Source organism: Accipiter gentilis, chromosome 15 (assembly GCF_929443795.1).
Source record: "Accipiter gentilis chromosome 15, bAccGen1.1, whole genome shotgun sequence".
Lineage (NCBI taxonomy): Eukaryota > Metazoa > Chordata > Aves > Accipitriformes > Accipitridae > Astur > Astur gentilis.
The window spans coordinates 7,125,954-7,149,612 of NC_064894.1; the positions used below are offsets into that span (position 1 = coordinate 7,125,954).

A 23,659-nucleotide genomic window follows, 5' to 3' on the forward strand; every position below is an offset into this window, starting at 1 on the left:
CTGTGCCTGCAGCAGCATGGTAGCTATCGTGTTTAATTGGTACAAGAGGGTTTTTGTTCATTCATAGGTAGCTCAAACAAGCTATTACTACGGTAAACAAAAAAGTATAATTAAAAACCTACCCTTACAATAGGTATTTTTGTGCAGATGCTGTAATGTGTGTGCGCTAGGATGTTTTCCTTTCCTTTTTACAACAATATAAGTTATGATTTCTGGAGAATAAGGAAGAAACAAAGTTGCTTTTATTATGGATTTTTCCAGTTGGAGTGAGCACTTGATAAATGGCTGTTTTGTATAACTGGAATACAAGTGTTGAAGGAAGGTCTTGTTTTACTTTAGTATTGATTTACTGAAGAAAAAAACCCAAGCAACAACTAAAGCTACAGTATTTGGGGATACAGAGGATAGTATGTATTGAACATTTATGGTTGAAGTAGGAATGTTTTAAAACAGTGTATGATAATGATAGCACAGTCCTTTAGCTGAACTAATGATTTGGGTTTTATTCTTTGTGCTTCTTTGCAAAACTGAGGAAGTCGTGTGTCCTTTACAATGCTGTTCCCTCTGTAGTACTTTTTTTTATCCTTATTTTTTATATTACACAATATTACAATATTACAAGCATTTTTGGAAATGAGCATCAAATATTCTTGCAATAAAATATATATTACAGTGACTGCATTTTTATAATGTAGCGTAGTAATGTAAATGTAGCAGCTCCTGTGTGCACCTATTAACTCAGTAAAATTTCCAGTGCTGAAGTATAAAGCTGGCAACTTCATTTTAAACCACGCACAATTACAGCGCACTCGCTTGTATCATTGAATCAAACATCTTTGAACTATATTTCTATTTTTATGGAATTCTGACAATGTTAATATTTTTCATCTAACAGACTTTTCAGGCTGCTATCAATCAAGTGTTTCCTGCGGAAGAGGACAGCAAAAAGGATGTAGAAGATAATTGTAAGTTACAAATTTTAAAATAAACTACGTATTTGAAGAAAAATCTGCATAGAAGAGAATTTTGTTTCCTTACAAGCTTCCTGTTTCTTCCTTTTACTCTTTGTTTTGCTTCTTTGCCTGAATTTATGTATGACCTCTACTAGTCCTAGTACTTCTTAAAGTAAGCCCATTTTAAATATAATTTATTGTGTTTTTTTAGTTTTCAGTTGAACACTTCAGAGGACCTCATAGTTACCTTATTCCCACACGCAACTGTTACTTGACTTCAGATATATATTGAATGTCACCTAACTGCATCAGGATCAACTGCATTCAGCATTATGGGGGTTAACTATATCTTTTAGAGTGCAGCAAAAGAATTAGTTGCTTTAGCAGCATCCGTATTGTACAGCATTATCCTGCATGTAACCCATTTCTTAGATAGCATTCCTGTGGAAGTGCAGGTAATTGAAAATAAATTTTAAGATAACCTTGCTAAAACTGGAAATGGGAATCTGGACCCATTGAGGCCACTGGAAAAGGAAATAGGTTACAGTGAATTGGATACAGGAGTCCTGCTGGAGAAGGAGTTTTGAGGTGAACTTGTGTAATAAACTTTAGTGTTGATCTGCAGAGCTTTTATTTTGTTAAAAATTTTATAGTTAGATGTGTAGAATCAAATACAGTATTCAAATCTGGGGAGAGGGGAGACACTACCGAGAAAGATGAGCAGGTACTAGCATCAGATTTTAAAGAAACACTTCGCTGCCCTTGCTCTGTGTGAGCAAATCGCAGACTCTCCTGTCTTGAAAACCCGATGAAGGCAATTCTTTTACACATTTCCTGTGGTGTTTACTGGCTGGTGAAAATACTGTTAACTTTGTAAATGGTCGGCAAAAGTATCTTCTATTGTTCTTTGTTTAAAATAGAGGCTGGGACTTTGAAAGTTGTTTAGGTGATTCCTGTTTTGGAATAGGGGTTAGTATTTATATCCCGTGACAGGAAATACAGCTGTTACAGCTGCTCCATAAGGAACAAGAAGGTGAAACCTGAGGTTTATGATCTGACTTAGATGGTGCAGTGTCATTCCAGGTGGAGCCAAGCTGGTAGCCTTGTTTCCAGTTGCTTGTGTTTTTGCAAACATTATGTGGGTTGAAACTTTTCAAAGCTGGTATCTGTATTGTCTGCACATCAGGATCGTTAGGGAAATGCATTTAATCTGTGCATCTGCCACAGTGATTTTACTGAGATGTCCAGGCACCTCAGTGTCCTAGTCAGGGGACTGAAATTTGGAATAAGATTATAGAAATTATTTAAGATTCCAGCAAAGTACTATTCAATTAAGTTAAATCAGTCTTCTCGTCAGAGAGAATGTCTTCTTTCACTTACTGAGTAAAATATAAAGCTTAAAAATGCTTTGTCCGGTAATCCTTTCTGTATTAAACATTATTTTGAGACTTTTCTAATGTAGTCTAGCTGTTTTCTAGCTGAGATTTATCTCCAGGATGTGTGAAACCCAAGTTAATTTTCCCTCTCTGTCAGAGAGCATTTGTGCTGAGCATCATTGACATTTAAGAAGAAACTTTATAAAATACTGAGTGCTTTCAGTCTCACCTTATAATATTGTTCTGAAAAATCCTGAAAAACTAGTTAATAATACACTTACTATTCCAACGTATGCTTTAGTGATTAACTCCCGTCTAGGAAGCAATTTGCTGAATATTGCTTTTTGCACCCTTAGTCTTCCATATTCCAAATGCACTAGCTGCAAGAGACACCTTTTTGAGAATCTAGCCCTTCCTCAAATGTGAATTTTCAGTAAATATTGCAAACAGTACAGAGACAAAGCATTTACTTTTTTTTTTTTTTTTTTTTTTTTTTTTTGTGATTCACACTCTTCTTCTGCCCCCACTGAACCCCGCTCAGTTTTGGGGGCGTTGTCACCATATGTGGAATTCGTATTTTTTTTATGGCCAAGAAAAAGATTTTTTTTTTTTTTTTTTTTTTTTAAATTTCTGTGGTGAAACAATTTTTCAAAAAAGAAGGGAGGCAGGTTATCAGATAAGAATCTTAAAAAAAAACAGTTCTACAGATGCAGACCCTTGCAATTACATGATAAAATTATTTTCCATACAAACCCTGCTTCATTGTGTGCACAGGAGAGCCAGTGTGAGTAAATTTGACGTTGGTATATCCTAGCTTTTGGTACCTGACTTCACTTCTGTGAACTTTGTGTGTGTGTATAAGTAAACATATGGACTATTAAATGCATATAGATACGTACAGTGGTTATATTTAGGCATGAGCCATGTGAATATTCAGAATTCTCTCTGGTGACTTCCTTTGCCTCTGGAAATGGATGCTTCTTTTAAAGGATTTATTCTAAAAGAGATGCATTTCGAAGTTGCTGACATAAGCCTTAGTTTGCATGTCTTGAGTGAAGGCTTCGACGTTCCCTCGGGGAGCAAGCTCCCATTACGCAGGTGTAACTGCTTTAACAAGGACTTGCTAAGAGACTACTGGGGATGCACTGAGATCTGGGGTCCTTTGTTGTTTAGACTTTACCAAGTCTTTATTAGGATGATTAACCGATGACTGTTTCCTTTAAAACATAACGCAAACCCCGAGAGGTTCTTATGAAGATAGTCAAGGGGGAGGATCATTTCTTTAAGTGTATGTAGACAGTTACTATGTAGTAGTTTTTGAACTCAGTACTGAGAATCCAAATGACTTAAAAAAAAATCAGCAAACTTCAAAAGTTAACACCCTACCCCCCCCAACCCCCCCCCCCCCCCAAGCATACACAGGGGGAGAAGGAGATTTTAAACTTTGATTAGAGCAAGCAGGAGTTTCTGCTTGTGGCCCATTTCCTCGTCATGTCTCTTTGTCTTGGGACGACCATGTTAAAAAAAGGCGAAGGTGGAAAGAGGTCTGTGGAGGCAGACCTGCGGTTTGTGGTCCCGGCGCCATTTTCTGGGCCGCGCGGAGCGGCCTGGGTGAGCCTGTGGAGGGGAGCAGGAGAAGGCCCGCGGCGCCAGCTGCCTGCCCGCCATTGCCTCATGTAATGGCGGCCGTGCTGTTACGTAGCTCTGCTGGGGCGGCCGGGGAGAGGCCGTGGTGGTTGGGACCAGCCTGCTGCTTCACGGCGGTATCGTGCGCAGGCCCGATTTCAAGGCCGTTGTGATCCGAAGGGAGATTTTCCTTTGCGTAAAGCTGAAGCACGCCTCGTGTGCCCTTGCCAGCACGGGGATGTGCGCGCAAGGGATTTTGCGGAGGAGGATGGTTTCTTCTAAGCAACCCAGAAGTTGCAGGGTCCTTTGAGAAGCGTGAACGATGCCAACCGTTTGAAGCAAAGCTGTATTTAGTCATGTAATGGAAGGAAGGGCTGTTGTTCAGTGAAGCTACGCAAGCCAGAGGGAGGCTGGAAATGGCTGCTGAACCTGCCTTTGCTTCAGGCTGAGCTGGTATAGGTGGTGGGAGGCACGAGCCACTCCTCAGTCCGCTGTGGAAGGAAGGGTAAACGAAAGACGAGATTCCAAACGAGATTGGAAACGAAAACACAGATGCTATTGAGAAGCTTGCGTTATCCTTCGCCAGTATCTTTTGGTTCAGCAGGAGGAGCATTGAAAGAGATGTTAAGAGCTGCTTGCTGAGCTTCAGGCGTCCTTGCAGGGCAAGGTGGCTGAGCAGGTTGACTTCAGGTTGTAAGAACCGGCAGCCCTTCTTGCACATTTGTGTAAATAAGTTGGAATGCATTTTTCTCTGCTGGAGCCCTCAAGAAAGGGCATCGGTTCAACTTGGTTCAAGCTGAGAAACAGCTTTGTTGGTCATTATAGATGAGAGGTACATATGTGGCCCTCGCGCGAGGTGCGGGGTGGCAGTTACAATTACAGGCACAGTGCTTACTCCATCAACAGTAGTCAGATGTATACAACTTTTTAAGTGGTGCTAATACGGTAAGGTTTACCAGTATGGTAGTCAGTCAGTTGTAACTAGACAAAATGGTGTTGTGCATTTGAATTTTAAGTGGTGTGAAAAAGAGGATTGGGCATATTTGAAAATGCAGACTGTGTAGTGAGTAGTGCCCTCAGTTGGTTTAGGGATGATGTTTTTAATATTGTTACAATGGGAACTGGTAATGGCCTCTGTAATTAAGGCTGCTAAGACTTTCCAGTGCTTTATAGCTGAAAATAAGGACCGGCTTTGCCAGAATGTGAACCCATATGGCCTGAAGCTTTCTGTGGGTGCCTGCTCGCTGCCTTCAGCGGCCACTTTGTAACATTTCAGCAGAGTTGGTTGGTTATTTTATATTAACGAGCTAAGGAGAAAAATAAAGCTAGGTATTGACATGTTAATGTTTTCTTTTTCCCCTAACAGTTTCCTTGAGGAGGCCTAGTAGCAACAAAATTCAGAATTGAAATACAAAAGGCTGCGTTGGTGCCTAGTGTTGCAATGATGCCTGCTGCCGCCTCTAGACAGTATTTCTCAATTGAATCGGTGAATATAAACATCTAAAAATCACCAGGAGCCAGCAGTTATTCTAAACATCAGTTAGTTGGCATTACCCTGGGGATACTGTGGCCGAGATTGGAGAGGGGAGCTGGAAGGAAGGAAAGAGTTGGCGATTTTGGTAGGCACCAGTTTCTGTGCTTGCAGGCCGGCATGGTTGGAGATACACCGTGTTTGTCTGAGGCTGGTAAAAGGGAGCTTATGCTGAGCAGAGCCTGTGTTGAGACTCCTGGAGTCTGACGCTTTGTTGAGCAACTTCCTGTAACTCCAGTTGTATAGTAAAGAGCAGTTCTATGGTTTTTAAAGCATATATTGAGTCAGCAGTTATGCCTCAACACAGTATAAAGAAATGATTGATAGGATTAAACTGTAAGGAAAGAGAGGGGAAGTAAAATTCTCCTTACTCCTAAGATTTAGTTTTTCAGCTGTACAGGAAAGTAGTCCTGAGCTCTTAATGGTATACAATTGTCTTTTACTTGCAGGTTCCCTTATGTATTTAAATGAGGCCACTCTTCTTCACAATATCAAAGTTCGGTACAGTAAGGACAGAATTTATGTAAGTATTACATGTCATAACAACCAGTCTAATGATAGATGTCCTTTCAAATAATCAACAAAATAAGCGTTTCCAATTCTGTTTATTCCTATAACAGAAACTAAACAGAAGTGGTAACATTGCAAGGTTAGGAGCTTTTAGGCTGCCTTTTTTTATTTTTATTTTTTTCCATCTTATACCTTGTTTGAGATCTGAATCACATTAATCACATTAATATTAGCTGATTTCTACCAGGCAGAGCAGTAGATTTTTCTCTACGTGACTGTTCATGTGCAACCATAGCACAACATTGTATCACAAAGGTCTGTTCCTTCAGGTAACTTAGTTTGCCAGTAGAGTACCTGTTAACAAAGATGGTTTTCTTTCTTCATTATTTTTGAACGAAGCAAACAGGTGCCGTCTTTGACACCTCCTAGCTCAGATGTCCATCTTAATCTTTTATATTGCTATCAAATTGCCTAATTGTAGTTAATGAATTCTGACTAAATTACATTTTGTCCTTGCCATCTGCCTGGACACTGACAGCTGTGAAATAGTAGAAAGATAAGAGTTTCTTTCTTCCTTTTTTTTTTTTTTTTCCTAATAGAAAGCTGGCTAGTGATAATATGAAACAGTTCTACATATTTTCTAAGTGTCTGTGTAAAAATAATCAACTTTTGTGCTAGCATACTGTTCTAAAATTAATTGAATTAGAGTTAAACCCTTTATATATATGTATATATACATAAAGAAAGTAGAGTTGTTTTCCTTTGTTGCAGTTAATTTTACTAGCTATAAATTCTTTATGGCTCAAGAACAAACACCAGCTTTAAAATAAATAAATAAAAAAACCCGGCCATTTGAACACTGTTCTGGAAAAATAATTTAAAAAAAAAAGCAAGCAAAAAAACCCTCAAAGGAAGTAAAATTCTAAAACTGAACTGGTTATGAGGTAGGGTAGTATTTAGCTTCATAAAGCCTTTCTTTATTTTAAACAAATACTACTAATATGTTGTCTTAAGCAGGTGTATTTTCAGGGGGGAGGGGAGGGGTGAGGAAAGTTTGATTTATATTTTAACTACCTTTCCCTTGTAACTTTACAATACGTTTTGAACCAACAAATTCTTTTTGCTTTTTGTTTAATGCTAGTTAACAGTATTTGTCTTGTCACTAAAACTAACGTTAGTACTTGCAGCTCTTGAAGAATTCTGTGCATATGTTTTCCTTCAGTGAAATAAGTGCTGAAAATAGAAACATCTAAAAAAATTCATATATTTTGTGTGATCCAGCCTTCTATCAACATACCATGATAGTGTCCAAATTTCCATTGTCTAGGTATATGCTTAGTAACAACAAGCATTTCAAGCTGAAGGTTTATCTGCTTTTCTTCAGACCTTTTCCTGAAAATCTTTTTTTCTGTGATTCAGGCATCTGTTCTTCCTTGCATGTAATCTGGCCATTATAACCAAGCTATGAAAGGGTTTTTTTTTTTTTTCAGAAACCTTAAAAAACTTATCTTCAGTCTTCCTTATCCTATGGAAAGGTAAAAAGCAGTCTGGGTTTGAGATTCTTCTCAAATTCCTTCTCTGTGAGAGTACACTTGAGTTCTGTATTTCTCACTGTGGAAGCAGCCATAGCTAATTTCTCTCAGCTGAATGCTTTTATTGCCTGGTTTGAGCGCATTTCCAGGCAGGATTCTGTCAGTCCTTCCTGCTGAGTTGCTTCCATTAGATACTGAAAAATTGTCGTCCTCACTGGAGGAGAGTGCATTATGCTAGCCAGGAGCTTAGTTTATTCACTTTTGACGAGGAGGTTGTGGTGTCTCATCCTTGATCCAGTAACTCGGACAATAGGAAATAATTTAAAAGGAGATTGGGAGAAAGGTAAAATTCAGGACATGCTCCACAGCTCAGTGGTTAGGAAATTCTCCTGAGAAGTTTTTTTTCATAGAATTCCTGAGAAGGTAATTAGAGAAACTCTGAAAATGTATCCGTTCTTGTATCTGCATTAGCTGGAGAGAACTGTAAATGTAATTGTTATACTTAGGCTATGGTCTTCAATAGTAATACAAAATTGCTGTTAACGATTTGGTTGGATACCAGCTAATAGTTTTCTGTTAATTGTTATTTTCACAGACCTATGTAGCCAACATTCTTATTGCAGTGAATCCGTATTTTGATATACCTAAGTTTTATTCTTCAGATACTATTAAAAAGTACCAGGGTAGATCACTTGGAACGTTGCCACCACATGTTTTTGCTATTGGTATGTATTGAGTCTGTATTTGTCTTTTACAAAACAAACATTAAATACTTTGCAGTTACACATAAAATGCCACCTGTAACTAATTAATTTACTTTTAACTGTTATAAATTAAAACCACTCATTGCTAAAATTGCAAATCCTCTCATCCTTGATATGCGCAGTTTGGAGAACTTGGAAATTAGCAACCCTAGCAACCCTGTTGCTATTATTCTGTACCTCCACTGTTTTATGTCTAAGCAGTTTAAATATAATTTACAACCATTAAAAAAAAAAAAAAAGTTCAGATTTTAAAAGTGAAGAATGGCATAATTATGATTGGCACTGTCTTTCACTGTGGTGATTTCTTTTGCCTTTTATTGCGTTGCCAGATCATGTGCACTGTTTCTTTTTATATGCTTGTGTTACAGGCAGAAAGTACATTTAAATGTTATTTATGGGATATACCTGATTTCAGTCACTTTGTTTAAGAAAAAAAAAATTTGGAAACTACAAATCAATATTTGACTTGTTAAAAGCCTTCTCACCGTGTTGCATTTTTTTTTGTAATCAAAAGTATAAATAGCTGGGGTTTTAGTACCTTTTGCATAACAAGAAAACTACCCATGTTTTTCCAAGTTACCTTGTCTCAGATGCTACAAAGTGCAACTGAAAGTTTCCCTTTAAAGGACACATTAAAGTAATATTGGTTACAATTTTGTAAATATATTTAATTCAAGAGATTTAGTTCTAGGTGGTGGGTTTTGTTTTATTTTGTCCTGGATATAGTTGAGTAGCTCTTTGTTTTCAAAGACTTTAAGCTCTTACATGTCAGTGTTTGAGGGTGAGCAACTATAATATGATCTAAAGGGAAACAGACTTTAATAAGTTGTGATGCACTCAATTGTAAAGATTTACTTTTTTATTCCTGAAAATGTTACATTTTAATTTTTGTATTGTAGCTTGACTTCTACTTCCAGCTCTCCTGAATATTAATTTTTCTTATGTTTACCATATTCTTCTTTTTAAGCTGATAAAGCATTCCGTGACATGAAAGTGCTCAAGATGAGTCAGTCCATCATAGTCTCTGGAGAATCAGGAGCTGGCAAGACAGAAAACACTAAATTTGTTTTGAGGTTTGTGCTTTTGGACCAGAGTTATTCATTGAATTTCTCGTGTTGATGCGTTTGGTTGACATACAGTCAGAGCAAATTGTAAAGTAATCGGTAGGTTTAAGCCACAATTCAGTAAGATACCTCTACGTACACATTAATACAAGAAATTCATGGGGTTAAACTTAAATGCTGACATGGTAACATACGGAAATGGCTATATATTCACAGAAACCTTAACTCGGTTGTAGTGACATCATGTAGTAGTTACGGTTTATGATGCAGTCATTATGGTATTGCACATCTGGTATTGTGGTAGATAAAAACGTAACTAGGCATTTTAACTGTGTCTTGCAAGACACTGTTGGTTTTGCCATAAATGTGCATTTCTGTGTTTTCCTTGTCTTTGTTTCTTTAGTTTGCTTAAGCATCCAGGGTTTTTTAACTCTTGACTTTGAGGTCACTGCAGAGATTCTGTAATATACCTTACCCTAATTTATAGAATAAGATTGAATAATGGGTTTTATTTATTTATTGATGTTCACGTATGACCAATACTAAATCAAGCATATTAAACTACATGGAGGTCATGTTGCTGATATATATCAGCCTTGCTTCCTTTTATGTGATTTGAATGTTTTTGACCATATTTGCTTCATACTTTAGCAGCTTTATATCACTCTGGAACAAATGTAACTGGAAAGCACTGCTCCGTTAAATTCATCTATATCATAGATGGCCTGATTATCCAGGGAAGCACGGTGCAGGCAGTGTGAATATGCTCCCTTCCCTGCCTTGTCCTTGTTTCCCAGTATAAATCTTTAATTCCCTTTTCCCTGACATCATGTATTCTTTAATATGTATGTACAGCAGCGGTATTATCTTCCACATCCCATGAGAATTGTCATAGCTGTCTGTCCTTCATACTGCTCTTCTCTGCCCCTGTGCAACCTTTAACAGATAGCTATAAGAATTACTGCAAGATGCTGGTAATGATTTTTACAGGGGACATCCTAACTTTGATTCTGATAAGAGTAAAAAAAGATGGCAGGCACTGGGAGGACATCTCCTGAGGAATGCTCTCAGAGGAGGTTATTCTTCTGCTTCATGGCAAAGGAAGTTCTGATTACATGGCAGACAAAGATCGCTGCTGCTACTTCTCCCCACCACTCGCCCCCATGAAGTCCGTGTACAAAACATCATTGAGTTTTAAAAGCAGGAAGGTTTTTCCTTTGTGTGCTCAGAAAGCAAAAGGTACTAATACAGCTCTCTTAGTGCCCCTAAATTATTTTTGGAAGGCCCCATTTTCAGGAACTGTTTTTAACTTGGCCCAGATTTACTTGTGAATTTCCAGAAAGCATGCTCTGTGCACAGGGGAAAAAAAAAAAGAAAAAGCAAAAAGCAAGCTGCAACTTAGGAGCCAGTATGTTACAGATTTATTTTCAAAGTCTTTCTTCAGTTGCTAAGTTGAATCTTACCTTGATTAGGCACCTGCAATTTCCTATCTCACTGTCTCCATGTGGGATTTTTATTAACACTGAGAGTTACAAACACAGAAGCTGTATGCATGGAAACATTATTTAATTCAGGAAATAAATATGAAACCTTATGCATTTACTAAGGTTATTAATAAATACAGATAGTACAGTAATAGTTTCATTATATTTGTATAAAAGTATAATTTCCATCTATACATCTAGAAGAAATTTCTAGCGTGTCTTGAAGTACTGAAAAAAATCTGAAGTCTGCAAAAATATTTTTGTTTTAACAAAAAAGAAAAGTCAAACTGCATTTATTTTAAAAGATATAGGTATTTGGAACTTGTAAGAAATATGCTTTCCCTTTAGTAAATGGTTAGTAAGTATGGTACAGAGGCATGCTAAATCCTGTTGAATTGAGGCAACCTGACACATGAAAGATACCGATATTTTTATCTTGCTTTACAGGTATTTGACAGAATCCTATGGCACTGGCCAAGATATTGATGATAGAATTGTAGAAGGTATTGAATTTTCTTTAATTGAATTAAAATGCTGATGGTTTAATTTTTATTTATGTATTTATTTATTCAATTTTGATATGTCAATCAACAGTAAGTAAATAAAAGGTAGGATGGAGATACTATCAGACTTCCTAGGGCATCATTTACTGGTAGTTTACCTTGATCTTAAATTCTGAAAACATAATCTTTATTTGTTATTCGCTTAATTTTTATTTAGTATAGTGTCACAGTCCTTGATCTAGAAAATGTTTCAGTGTGTGTTTGAGTTGAACTTCACACATGTGTACCCAAGATTGGATTTTATGCTGTATGAAATCTGCAAGGACAAGGTTATGTTCTCATTACTATCTGTTTGTACCAGGAAAGAGTAATCCCTCCTCCTCACCATAAAGTTCTGAAAGTCAGGTAAAGCAGGGAAGTTATTTTAAACTAAGTTTCTGGGTCATTTTTCTGTTAGGTCTTTTTTGTCAGAAAGCACATAATTAGGATTGACGCTTTCATTGTGTCTATCTTTATAATAGGCTCCCAAACTCAGAACAGACTGCGTTGATCATCCAGTTGAGCCTCTTTAATGTTGCATGCACTTGCTAATTGAACAGAAAATAACTTTTTGAGAAAATATAAATATCTCAAAAAAACCCAACCCTCAGCCAATCTAATATGCCTCATATATCAGTTTTAGTCTTCTATAGCATATAGTAGATTTATTTTGGAATTTCGTTACTCTCTGTCTTTTTCTTAAACCAAGAATTTTTACTTTTGCTTTAAATTTTCTGTTTTCCAATTCAAGCCACTGGATCATTCTACTGGAACTACTGCAGGCTTTAATCTCTTGTTGCTGTAGGTTTGCTTAAACCAATTCCTTAGTGAAATCCACTGTGTGCTAAAGGAACTCGGAAAGTGGCCAGGAGTTGGATAATGCCTGACACAGTATGCCATAAAATTAATTGGTACTTGTAGGTATTCTTAGAAAAGCTTGGGGTTTTTAATCTAAACCAGCATCTGATGCATGAATTTTGAAGTTTTTTAGGCACAATTTTAATGAGCATGCTTACAGCATATGTATTACTAGAGGAACCTTTAACCTATCTGAAAGACCTCTTGCAATTTGTTTTTATTCATAATATTTTCTTCAAAACTGTTAATATTATGTAGAATACCTGAATAGCTATCAAAGATCTCTTAAGAAGTCAGTTTTGAAAGTCAGATTTGCATTTTCATAAGCTGTAAGTATTAAAAAAATGAAAACCTAGCCAAACCCGAGAAGGTAATGCTGATGTTGTCCTACTAAATCATGCATTATCATCTATAATTTATCCAATCATTGTAGTTATTCCCTCATTCTTTAATTTTTGTAGGACCAGATTTGTAGGTGGCTGTCAGTGGAGTTTAAATCTGAGTTTCTGCTCGCTTAGTTTCCAATGCATATTTTTTTAGCTAAAAGCTTTAGAAGATCTTGCACATATTTTCAGTGTTTTATTGTTACTGTGATTCAGTAAATTGTTTTTGTTTGATCTTCAGAGCTAGTAAATGCAGTCTTTCAGAGGCCTTGTGTTTTATAACTACTAGGCATTTTCAGACTGCTTAAAGTGTGCATGATGTGTAGAGAGAGAGAGAGAGAGATATATATATGTACATGCTTTAGATTGCTGCCACTCTTTCTTTATGGGCTTTAAGGCGCTTGAAAACTGCAGCCGGTAAAAAATAAAATCACTCAATCACTTAATTGACCTAATTTGAAAGGGCATTTTTAAGTTGTTTTTGAAATCAACACACTCTTCTAATACATTTTTTTTAATTCCCTAATCAATCTAACATGCTGCATGCATGACATTTAAGTGGCACTTTTGTCTGTGGGATAAGTGGGTAGTTTAGATTTTATGAGTAACAACTCATTGGGAAGTGTCAAATTGTGTGTTGTATCATATAGTTTATGTATCAGTTATTTACCTACTTGCTGTGGACGAATATCACTGAATAATTTTCAGTGCTTGTCTCTGAATTTCTTACAGTATCTATTCAAATGCTTTGCAATCTTACGTGATATTTAAGTACTTCATTGTAAGTTCCACCACAGTATATCCAGTACAATTTGCAAAACTGATTGTTCCTAATAGCTAATATTTTTCCTTTAATTTTCAAACCTTATGCCCCATAAGTTCACTGAATAATTAGTATGTATTTGTTCTCTCTTTCTTTTTGGTAGTTTATTGATCAAATTTTAAGACTTTAAAAATTTTAATTTTTTTAAACAGCAAATCCCCTATTAGAAGCCTTTGGAAATGCAAAGACTGTTCGCAACAACAACAGCAGTCGTTTTGGGAAATTTGTAGAAATTCACTTCAATGAAAAGGTACTGGAATTTTGATACAGATAACCAGTGTTGATTTTTTTGCCATAAAATGGTAGTGCTAGAGTGTAAGTAGGCTGAATAGACTTATTTATCTTGCACCAAATAGCTACTGTCCTGCTTTACAGATATGATTTGTATTCTATCACCTGGAAAGGAGAACCAAAGCCACACATTACTGTGTCACTGCTGGAAGATGGTGGGTCAAGTCAGTAGGAAAATTGCTTCCATGCACAAAAGAATAAAAATTGTTCCCTTCATTGAAAAAAGGCATGTCTGAAGAATAACTTACTTGCTCTTAAGTATTTATGCATTCCCTTAATGTACAAATAAGCATGAGTTGCATATTAGATATAAACAGATATAAATGTATTTTAATACTTTAAATGAATTATTGATGGTTTTATGTATTTGTATAAAATTTGGGGACCTCACATTACTATTATGTATGTGACAGGAGTCATGGATTTTTTTTAATTTTTTTTTTCAGAAGTACTATTCACTGTGTAGCTTATGAAAAATGTTCCTTGTTTGGGTGTAGTTTTGCTTGGATAGCGTATGCATACACACATTCCACAATTAAGAATGACTGTATAGCTGTCCAGCATGTCCAAGTTCAAGACTTTCGTCGACGATTCTTGTAGAGATTATGTACATGCCTCCTCATCTTTCTGATTGAGGACATAAAGAAACAAATTCTTGCTGTTCCTTCCTGAAGAGTTTAAGCACATCATCTGGTCTTGAGCTTGTGGTCTTTTCCTAAGTTTTCATCCCTCGGTTTTGTAACTAAACTTCAGATCTTTGGTTAATAGTTTAGATAGTAAAAAACTAAATTCTTTTAAGGGAGAGGGACTTTATCTGCTGGCCAAGTTCATGTTAATAAACTTATGGAAAAGACCCAAATTTCTACTTGGAATGATGCATTCATGACCTGTCAACTTACCTGTCAACACTTAAATGGTGTTTCAGATTAATTGCTTCAGCTGAAGCAAATAGCACTCAAAGTATCTTCAGAAACTGCTTAAAAGCCTGTTTTGGCTTTCCAGGGCAAGATCAGCCTGTTTACCTGAGCCCCTTTTTTACAAGACTATATATTTCACAAGACTTCACTTCATGATGACCTTATTAGGTCTGATTTCTTGAAGAAATATAAGTACAGACTGGGGCCTCCTGAATGACTGCATTTGTCAGTCAGTAAGCCCTCCTTACTTGCTGTAAGAGCCGTAAGCTCAGGAATTTCCTTACTATTAAGATTTGTTTAGACACAGGGAATTTTACTATAGGCTAGATAACAAATGGCTTTCGAAATTCCTGTCAGACTTCCATCTCACAAAAGAAGTGGAAGTGTTTGAAACAAAATGTTTTCTTGTAATGTCTGCCTAAGATATTGCCCAAATATGTATTCTTTAATTTTAACCCTTCCTTCTCCTTTGCAAGAGTCTCAGTGAAATGCAACTAGAGAAGCTTGTAATAGCACAGTAATGGCACTTACTGCCATCCAAAAAGTGTAAGGATGGCTGTAGCAATGCTTGCAGGAACTACTGGAATTCTACCATGGATTTATGCTTGTTGGGGTGAAGCAGGCCCTTCTTTTAAGAGGAATCTGTGTATATGCAATACCTGAGCTGAGGGGAGAAGTTATGGTAAAGGCACTGTTTTCTATGCTCAGTATGTGTTAGGTGTAGATATATTTTAACCTTCTTTGGAGCAGTGTCCGTTAAGCGAGCCATGATCAGACAAATGTAAATTGGAAACTTCTGAATCTCAAATAATCAAAAAATATTCAGATAATCAGAAAAATATTTTTTCCTCCTAGAACTCGGTGGTTGGTGGATTTGTATCACATTACCTTCTGGAGAAATCTAGGATCTGTGTGCAAGGCAAAGAAGAGAGGAATTACCATATCTTTTACAGGCTTTGTGCTGGTGCTCCAGAAGACATTAGAGAAAAACTGTACCTAAGCTCTCCTGAAAACTTCAGGGTGAGTATCAGAGTCAGTGTTTGTAAAGCTTCTCATATTGCCATACATGGATTTTTCATATAGGTCTTAAAATCTGTATTTATTATCTTTGACAGACTCCTTCCTGTTACAAAAATCCGAAGATTTTTTTTGTTAAATCTATTTGAATCTGAAAAAAAGCTGCCTGTCATTTTTCCTTATTGGAAGATTTCCTGTATTTTTTCTCTATGGCTTAAAATTGAGGAATCTTTGCTTTTTCCAAAAAAATCCTGTTGCATACGCAGCGGGTAGCAATGTTGTTATGGGATCTTCTAGAGGTGTGAAGGGTGAATTTCTTGGTGGTAGTCTAACTGTTCTGTGGGTAACTCATCTTTTAAGTCCTGAAAAATGCATTTATTTCTTCCTATTCCAGCCATGTGTTTAGGAGGACATAGGATTTGTCCCACGATTCTCTCTCTTAAATTATTCTTCCCTTACGCTTCACACCGAGGATCAGACCACTGTGACAAGGTGGTTGTGTGTTGTGGTTTAACCCCGGCCAGCAACTAAGCACCACGAAGCTGCTCACTCACTCCCCCCAACCCAGTGGGATGGGGGAGAGAACCAGAAGGAAAATGATCAAACTCGGTTGAGATAAGAACCGTTTAATAGAACAGTAAGGAAGAAACTAATAATGATAATATCAACAATAATAAAATGACAATAATAATAAAAGGATTGGCATATGCAAAACAAGTGATGCACAATGTAATTGCTCACCACCCACTGACCAGTGCCCAGTTAGTTCCCAAGCCACCCCCCCAGGCCAACTCCCCCCAGTTTATATACTGGGCATCATGTCACATGGTATGGAATACCCCTTTGGCCAGTTTGGGTCAGCTGCCCTGGCTGTGTCCCCTCCCAACTCCTTGTGCCCCTCCAGCCTTCTTGCTGGCTGGGCATGAGGAGCTGAAAAATCCTTGACTTAGTGTAAACACCACTCAGCAACAACTGAAAACATCAGTGTGTTATCACCATTCTTCTCATACTGAACCCAAAACATAACACTATACCAGCTACTAGAAAGACAATTAACTCTATCCCAGTCGAAACCAGGACATTGTGCTTCTCTGTTCCAGTCCACGTGTTTTCACATCACTTGTCTTTTCTACTCTGTTGCACCTTGTTCCTATCACACCGTACTCATTTGTACTGTTCCAGTTTTGAGTCTCTCCTGTTCCTCTCATCATGCTCCTCTGTCATTCTTGTTCACTCCAGGTTACACGATAAGACTCATCAGTCCCTTTCAGGTGAAAGGTACCCCTTTTATGTCTGATTGACCTGAAGCCCATGCTCAGCTCTTCCTGCCAAGATTAATTCTATTCATTAAACATGATCCTCCCTCTTAGGTTTTTCTTCACCTGATTTATTCTTTCCTGAGGGCTACTTACTATTTCTGAGTTTTGGCTATCTTTCCACAACCTGTTACTGGTCCAGTCAGTCAAGTAATGGAGAAGCCAATAAAATACACATCAAATCAGTGCTGAGTGTAATACTCCTAACTATACCTAAATGAAAGTGAACTTAAAATAAATAGAGGGTAAATAAGACTCGAATCATTGTGCATACTTCTTTAAAAATGTTAGGTTAATGTTCAGTGGCAGGGAGAAAGCAGAGGAGAATTGTAGGAGTTGTTAGGAAAGGAAGGGAGAATGAGATAGTGAGTTATGCTGCAATGTACATCCATATTTGTAAATAGCATACACAGTTGTGTCATCCCAACTCAAAGGAACATAAAATCCTTGGGTGAAGCAGAGGTCATGGTTGAATACAAGCAATTGGATAGTGTAGGCCCTTTAATTCTATCCAGTGTGCCTGTTTTTATGACTTCTGATTTGTTTACTGCCTTCCCTTCTTCTCCCCATGCTTTATTTTTAGGGGTTTTGCCCTTTTCTGAGTTTATGTGGTTTCTCCTGATTAACCCTGATTCTGTGTTATGTTTCTAGTAGCTATCCCACAAACAGGCTGGCTTTCTGTCCTACCATTATGTTCTTGCATTCTTTTCCTCCCATTTTTCCACCGAACAGTTTTACTACTTCAGTTTAACTGTTAACTTTTTCCACCAGCTTTCCTTCTTTCTCCTGCCCTTCTCTATGTTCAGATTTCATTGAATTGTTTTCAGAAATGATTGAGAAATAACGTGACGTTTCCTTTTGCTTTCTTTCCTTTTGTGTCAGTCAAAATATTTTTTTCTATTTTGTTTTCTGTTTGCCTGAAGGACTCCAACCCCATTTCCCTTATTTTTAAATTCTCTTTTAATTTCTCAGTGGTTAAATCTCGATTACTGCAGTCATTTTTTTTCTTGAGGAACGAATATTATTGAACTCTTATCCAACCAGTGCACCTTTTACCGATAGAGCTGTTTCTCATTGTTTTCCTGATTGTCCCTTCTCTTTCTCTTCAAAGCAAGCTTTTGCTGTCCCTTTCAAGGCCCTTCTAAGCCTATTCACATCTTACACTGTCATCACCTTTTTATTAGTAATGTGAGGACTTTTGCCTTCACTCATTTATTCCTACTATTTAATTATGTATAAATATATTGGTAGGTTTTTGGTTAGTTTTGTTTTTCTTTTCCTTTTGCCAATCACACTTGAACTGTAAATGCCTACAAATATCACCATGTGCTTTGTTGACCTCCACTGGAAAGAAAAATATTAGCAAATCTCATCCTATTGGTAAATACTGGTCAGTTGTTTGCTTGTGTTCTGTCATTTGCCTCCACTGTCTCTTGGCTTATTCCTGGCTTGGAATCTCATGGAAGCAGAATTTTGTGTATCTCTAAAATACACAGACCAAATCCCTGCTCTGGGTTCGAAAAGCTTTTGTAACACAACCCTGGAGAGCTACAAGGATACAACTACAACTACAAGGATATAAATAAATTGACTATCATCTTTTTAGACTTTCTTGATCTTAAATGGGCTGAGGAACACCGCTAACAAAGAATTACATTACTGTGTTAATAGCTTTCTTTGTTGGTGTGTTTTGCTACTTGGTTTTCAGCAGAGGGCTAGAAGGCTTAAAGATACAAAGCTCCTACTAGTTTTGTGCAAAGCAGTGCTTGCATAGGTGACACCTAAATTAGTGCACTCAAGTGTAGGGAAGGTGGGTGGACACTGGTGACCGAACATGTTGCTGCTGCCTCTTGGCTTGGCCACGTCAGTCTGCTTACTGATGAGCCAGGAAGCGTGCACAGAGCTGCAGTTCCATATCGTGCATGTCGTACATTTGTACTGTGGTGTCTAGATGATCTTGCTCCCTAAAAGCCACGGCAGTATTTTAGGAAAAAGTTTTCTTAATTCCTCAGAGGTGTTCCTAGGGGCCTTTATAGACCTTACATTCTTTCTGTAAATATTTAGTTTGTATCTTCTTATAGTTCATCTATTTTTACTCCATTGTGCAATAGAAACTTGATCAGATGCTTATAAAGAAGGAATTGCTTCTGTTCTGTAGGAGAGCTTTTCTTTTGAAACACCCAACAAACACAACACTTAAAAAAAAAAACACCCCAAAACAGAAAACCAAAAAAACCCAGCACCATTTATTTTCATATAATATGGAACTAGTTTTCAAAACTTTTGTCTTTACTGTGCGGTTATTCTATGCAATATTCTCATATATGTTTTAAAGCTAAGCTCTTGAACAAATTTTCAAATATATACTTTTATTGTGCAGCCACTTTTCTATTAAAACTTATTTCTTGTAGTTAATAGATTTTTAATTCTGGAACTGAATATGCTGCATGCCCACTCTTGGGGATTTTTTTTTTAATCAAAAACTCTGCTCATGAGAGCACACAAGGTTGTAGATGTCAAGGTCAGAATTATAACCTGCTTAAAATCAGGCTGGTGCAGTATAGTACTGAACAGCCCGAGTGCCTTCACAAAAGGCACTCGCTGGCCTGTTTCAGTTATAAAGAGTTTACAGTGACACCAGCCTTATCACACCGTGACATAATTTTTTTGACTTCTACTAAATTTGCAGCAGTTGCTGTCATTTCCATTAAGAATGTTTATTGCTTTACCATAAGTTAGTATTTGAATCCTTCCTTGCTGCGTGTGAAAGATCCACTCTGCATGTTAACACTTCTGAAATATTTAATAATTTTTTTCCCTGTCTGACATTAAAGTAGATTATCTTTAATTAAAAAAACCCAAAACCTTAGGATCATTTTCATCTTTGTATGTATGTAAATTCATATAAATATACTTAGAGTTTATTAGTCATATTGCACTAAACTTTCATGAAGTATCACTTTATAGGAGATTTTTAGAAAAAAACAAAACAAAACAACTGTAAAAGGTTAATTTTCTTCCTAAATTTGTATTACTCTTGTCAGGATTATTTTTTCCCTGTTTTCTTTGTTCTCATGTGCTGCTTCGGGTTTTATCATAAAATGGCTCCGAATAATCACACTTGTGTCACTTTTTTTACCACGTTTTTTTGTTGACTGCATGTCTGTCTGGTTCAAATTTCATGGAAATACCATCTTTCAAGCTTCTAATAATAGATGGTGTTATTATACTAAGCAAAGTTTGATGATTGATCAGTGTTTTGATATTAATGCTGATTTTTTTTACAAGAAAAACATTCAGGAATAAAATATTACTCTTAAGTTGGTTATTTAGAAAAGTCTATCCCTAAAGACACAGTTTTGCATTGGCTCTATTGTGCCACTTGTCTTCTGCGTTGTAGTTTATCAAGTCAAAGTCCAAATTAAGGCCAGCTTAGGTCCTAACTCTCAAGTCTGTTTTGCTCAATGCCTGGTTTCTCTTGAGCTGCACTCACTTGAAAATAGGACTATCTCAAATCTAAGGTAATTCTCATTTTTCACAGAAGTGAAACAGTAATAAAAGACAAAGGATAACTTAATGCTCTTTTTTTCCCCCAGTAGGCTGGCTTCCCCTTGATTTAAGTGATCCCTTGTTATCTCCTCCCCATGCATTGTGAACCAAGGCAACTGCACTGGCTGCACCTGCCTGACCTGTTGTCTGGATTTCAGCAACGCTGATGAGGATTACCTCTCTGTTAGTTCATTCTTCCCCCGCAGTTCCCCTGGGGAAAAAAAAAACCCCACCACAATAGTATTTAGATGTTATATATGATAACCTCAAGCGGTGTATTTGTGTGCTTTAAAAATATAATTTCTCCTAGATTTAATATGTAAATTTACTTGAGTTTTTAGTTTTCAAATGAAAGCCGTTTTCTTGTGACTAGATGTCTCCTACACAGGTTATTATTGAATACCATGGTTGTTCACATTCTCAGCCTGTCAGATAAGTTTCCACACTCCCTTCTTGAAAAGTACAACATTTTTCACTTCCCATCCCCAGTTTCTGGGATCGTGTTACTAACACTGTAATACAGGGATATATTGTGTTTAAAATATGGGCTTTGCATTCTTATTGACTGATAAAAAATACTTTTTGATACTTTGTTGAACACCAAACTGACTTTGACCAGTGTTTCTTGCCACTTTAATATTAAATTTGTCACCTAGTTTTCTTCTGCTGATAGAAATGCTTTGAAGACTATTTTATTTTGTAGAATTTCGTATATAAATTTTAATCCAAATATAGAATTATCTGTGTTCACCTCGTTGAAAACATCTCCTTTGTTCACGGGCTAGAGCAAAGAATCAGTTCACTTCCTTTAGACAAAGGGCTCTGTCCAAGCTTTTGGACAGAGTTCTTACTTTCAGCTGAACGAATTAGAAAGAAAAAGCTGGCGGTCCCAATTTGCTGGAAGTGTCAGTCATTATCTGAATGCCTGCTCTATTCCCTTTCCTATCCAACATGAGGTGGTTATCAGAAGCCAGATACTGAATTAGGCTTCTGCTTGTACCATGTTATAAGCTTTTAATACTCCTCAAGCTTTTTAATATGCTATGTCTCTTACTACCCATAGAAATATTTCACTGGTGAGGAAAAAATGAGTAAAGTTTGGTATTACGCATAGGCCAGAAAATTTATTTTCGTGGTTCCTAATTTTGATTGTCTTTTCTGTAATCCCAGACTCCATTAATAGGTTTAGTAGAGTCAAACGTTAAGAAAACATTGTGGGACTTAACAAAATGAATATCCCACTGTGTCAAAAAGTATTTTAGTTGTCAAAATCGAGAAGATTCCAACAGAAGTTTGTTACTGTTGCACCTCTGTAATTTTGTAGATGTAAATTAATACATTTTCAAGGAATGAATTCTGAATACCTACTGTGTTTTTGGTATCATATGATTAAATCAAGCTATGTAGAACAAGCCTTAAATAAAAGCATATATCTTCCTTATTTCTTTCTTTAAGTATACATTTCTACTTTTTTATTGTTACAGTATTTAAATCGAGGCTGTACCAGATACTTTGCTACCAAAGAAACAGACAAGCAGATTTTGCAAAATCGCAAGAGTCCTGAGGTATGTTTGTATCTTCAGTTAGTTTATATCATTAACTAATGCAGATAAGAGTTCAAAATTATGATTACGGTTTTACAGTGTGGAATGAAATGTTCATTTTACACATCTTTATAGGTCTAAATGGGTACTGTCAAAGCTGTTATATTCCAAACTCTGGTTTTCGAGTTCAGTCCTAGAAAAACATTTTAACATGCACCTTAAAATCCGAAATGGAACAGTATATAAAATTGTTTCCTTTTCATTCTTATTATAATACAACACTTAATGATGCAGCTTGTGTTCTGTGGAAAACAAAAATCTACCCAAGACTACTCGTAATTTTCTTTTTAAATCTTAGTACTGCAAGGAATAGGTCAGAAGCAGTAGTTTTTTCCAGAGCCATTTTTACTGTCTGGATTTTTGAAGTGATGTTCCAAACTGTTTTATAAAACATTAGTGCAACCTCACTTCCAGCACGAGTATATCTGCCTCCCCAGTATACTGTGTTCTTTATTGTTTTTTTGTTGTCCCCTTGCTATGAACTGTTACTTATGGCAGAGCATGGCAGTTTCTGGAAGAAAGTGTGAAACTTCAAAACACTTCTTTCCTCTTTCTCCATCTCTGTTTACATTTTTTAAAACTGGAATGACCAGAATTTGTAGAATTTAAACCTCTGAGCTTTTTCACATGAGGACATTAAAGAATTTAATCCAAATTAATAGTATATGTGAATTGGAAGTTGTTTAAACACTTCATTAAACTTCCACTGTGTTCTCTAATACAGTTTTCATCTATTCATACCTAAAGTACTAATTTTTTATTTGTATAGCTGGAAGATATTTCAAATCTTAATTAAATCCGTACTTGTGATTCAGTAGCAGGGCAAGCTGCATATACATGTGGAAAAATACAAAGATAACTTCACTCAAGAGCTTCTCTACCCCAATGGCCATGGCCATCTCTTTTAGATTTGAGAACTTTGGCTTAAGCTTGTACATAGCTTGTGGCTAGCTGTGAGAGATGGTATAGATACTTCCTTTGCTCAAGTAACGTTGTTAAGTCTACTCCTGGATTTCAAGTGTTTGTATGTTGTCATACTGAGCACATAATGCCAATTTCTTTTGCTTGAATGTAGACTATTTTCTATAATCAGGGATGGTGGAGAGTGAGATACAGAAATGCTGATTTGGTATTACTGTGAGGCAGAAAGCTGGTAGATACTTAATTCTCGTCAAGCATATAGAGGAAGAGCTGGTTGGGAGATTTTGCCTCTGTTTACCTAATTTGCCTTAAATGAAGATTTGTAGTGAAGTTGGTCATTTATGTAGGCATAAAGTATCAACATTCACTTATTCGTGCTACTGGAAGATGAACCTGTGCAATCTTCTGTTATTGGTGGGATTTACAGGTGGGTGTTCTGTTGTAAAATATGTCCTCTAAAGGACTTAATTTAAAATAAGTGTATGTCTAAATTAAAACATACTGAGAATAATTCTGAAAATATGTATTAGACATTAAGTAGTGGAACATATGATGCCATAATACCTGTAGGTTACAGCCGTGTCAGTTTGAAGGCTTA

General features: G+C 36.6%; 1 protein-coding gene across 1 annotated transcript in view; it reads left to right on the top strand.

Annotated features, from left to right (window-relative positions):
* Nucleotides 1-23,659, top strand: part of MYO6 (myosin VI) — a 104,034-nt gene that overhangs the window by 27,262 nt on the left and 53,113 nt on the right. Inside the window, exons 3-10 of the mRNA XM_049818018.1 lie at nucleotides 896-965; nucleotides 5,936-6,009; nucleotides 8,124-8,253; nucleotides 9,260-9,365; nucleotides 11,288-11,343; nucleotides 13,599-13,696; nucleotides 15,510-15,674; nucleotides 22,021-22,101. Coding sequence (XP_049673975.1) covers nucleotides 896-965; nucleotides 5,936-6,009; nucleotides 8,124-8,253; nucleotides 9,260-9,365; nucleotides 11,288-11,343; nucleotides 13,599-13,696; nucleotides 15,510-15,674; nucleotides 22,021-22,101 — 780 coding nt within the window. The remainder of the gene's footprint in view (nucleotides 1-895; nucleotides 966-5,935; nucleotides 6,010-8,123; nucleotides 8,254-9,259; nucleotides 9,366-11,287; nucleotides 11,344-13,598; nucleotides 13,697-15,509; nucleotides 15,675-22,020; nucleotides 22,102-23,659) is intronic.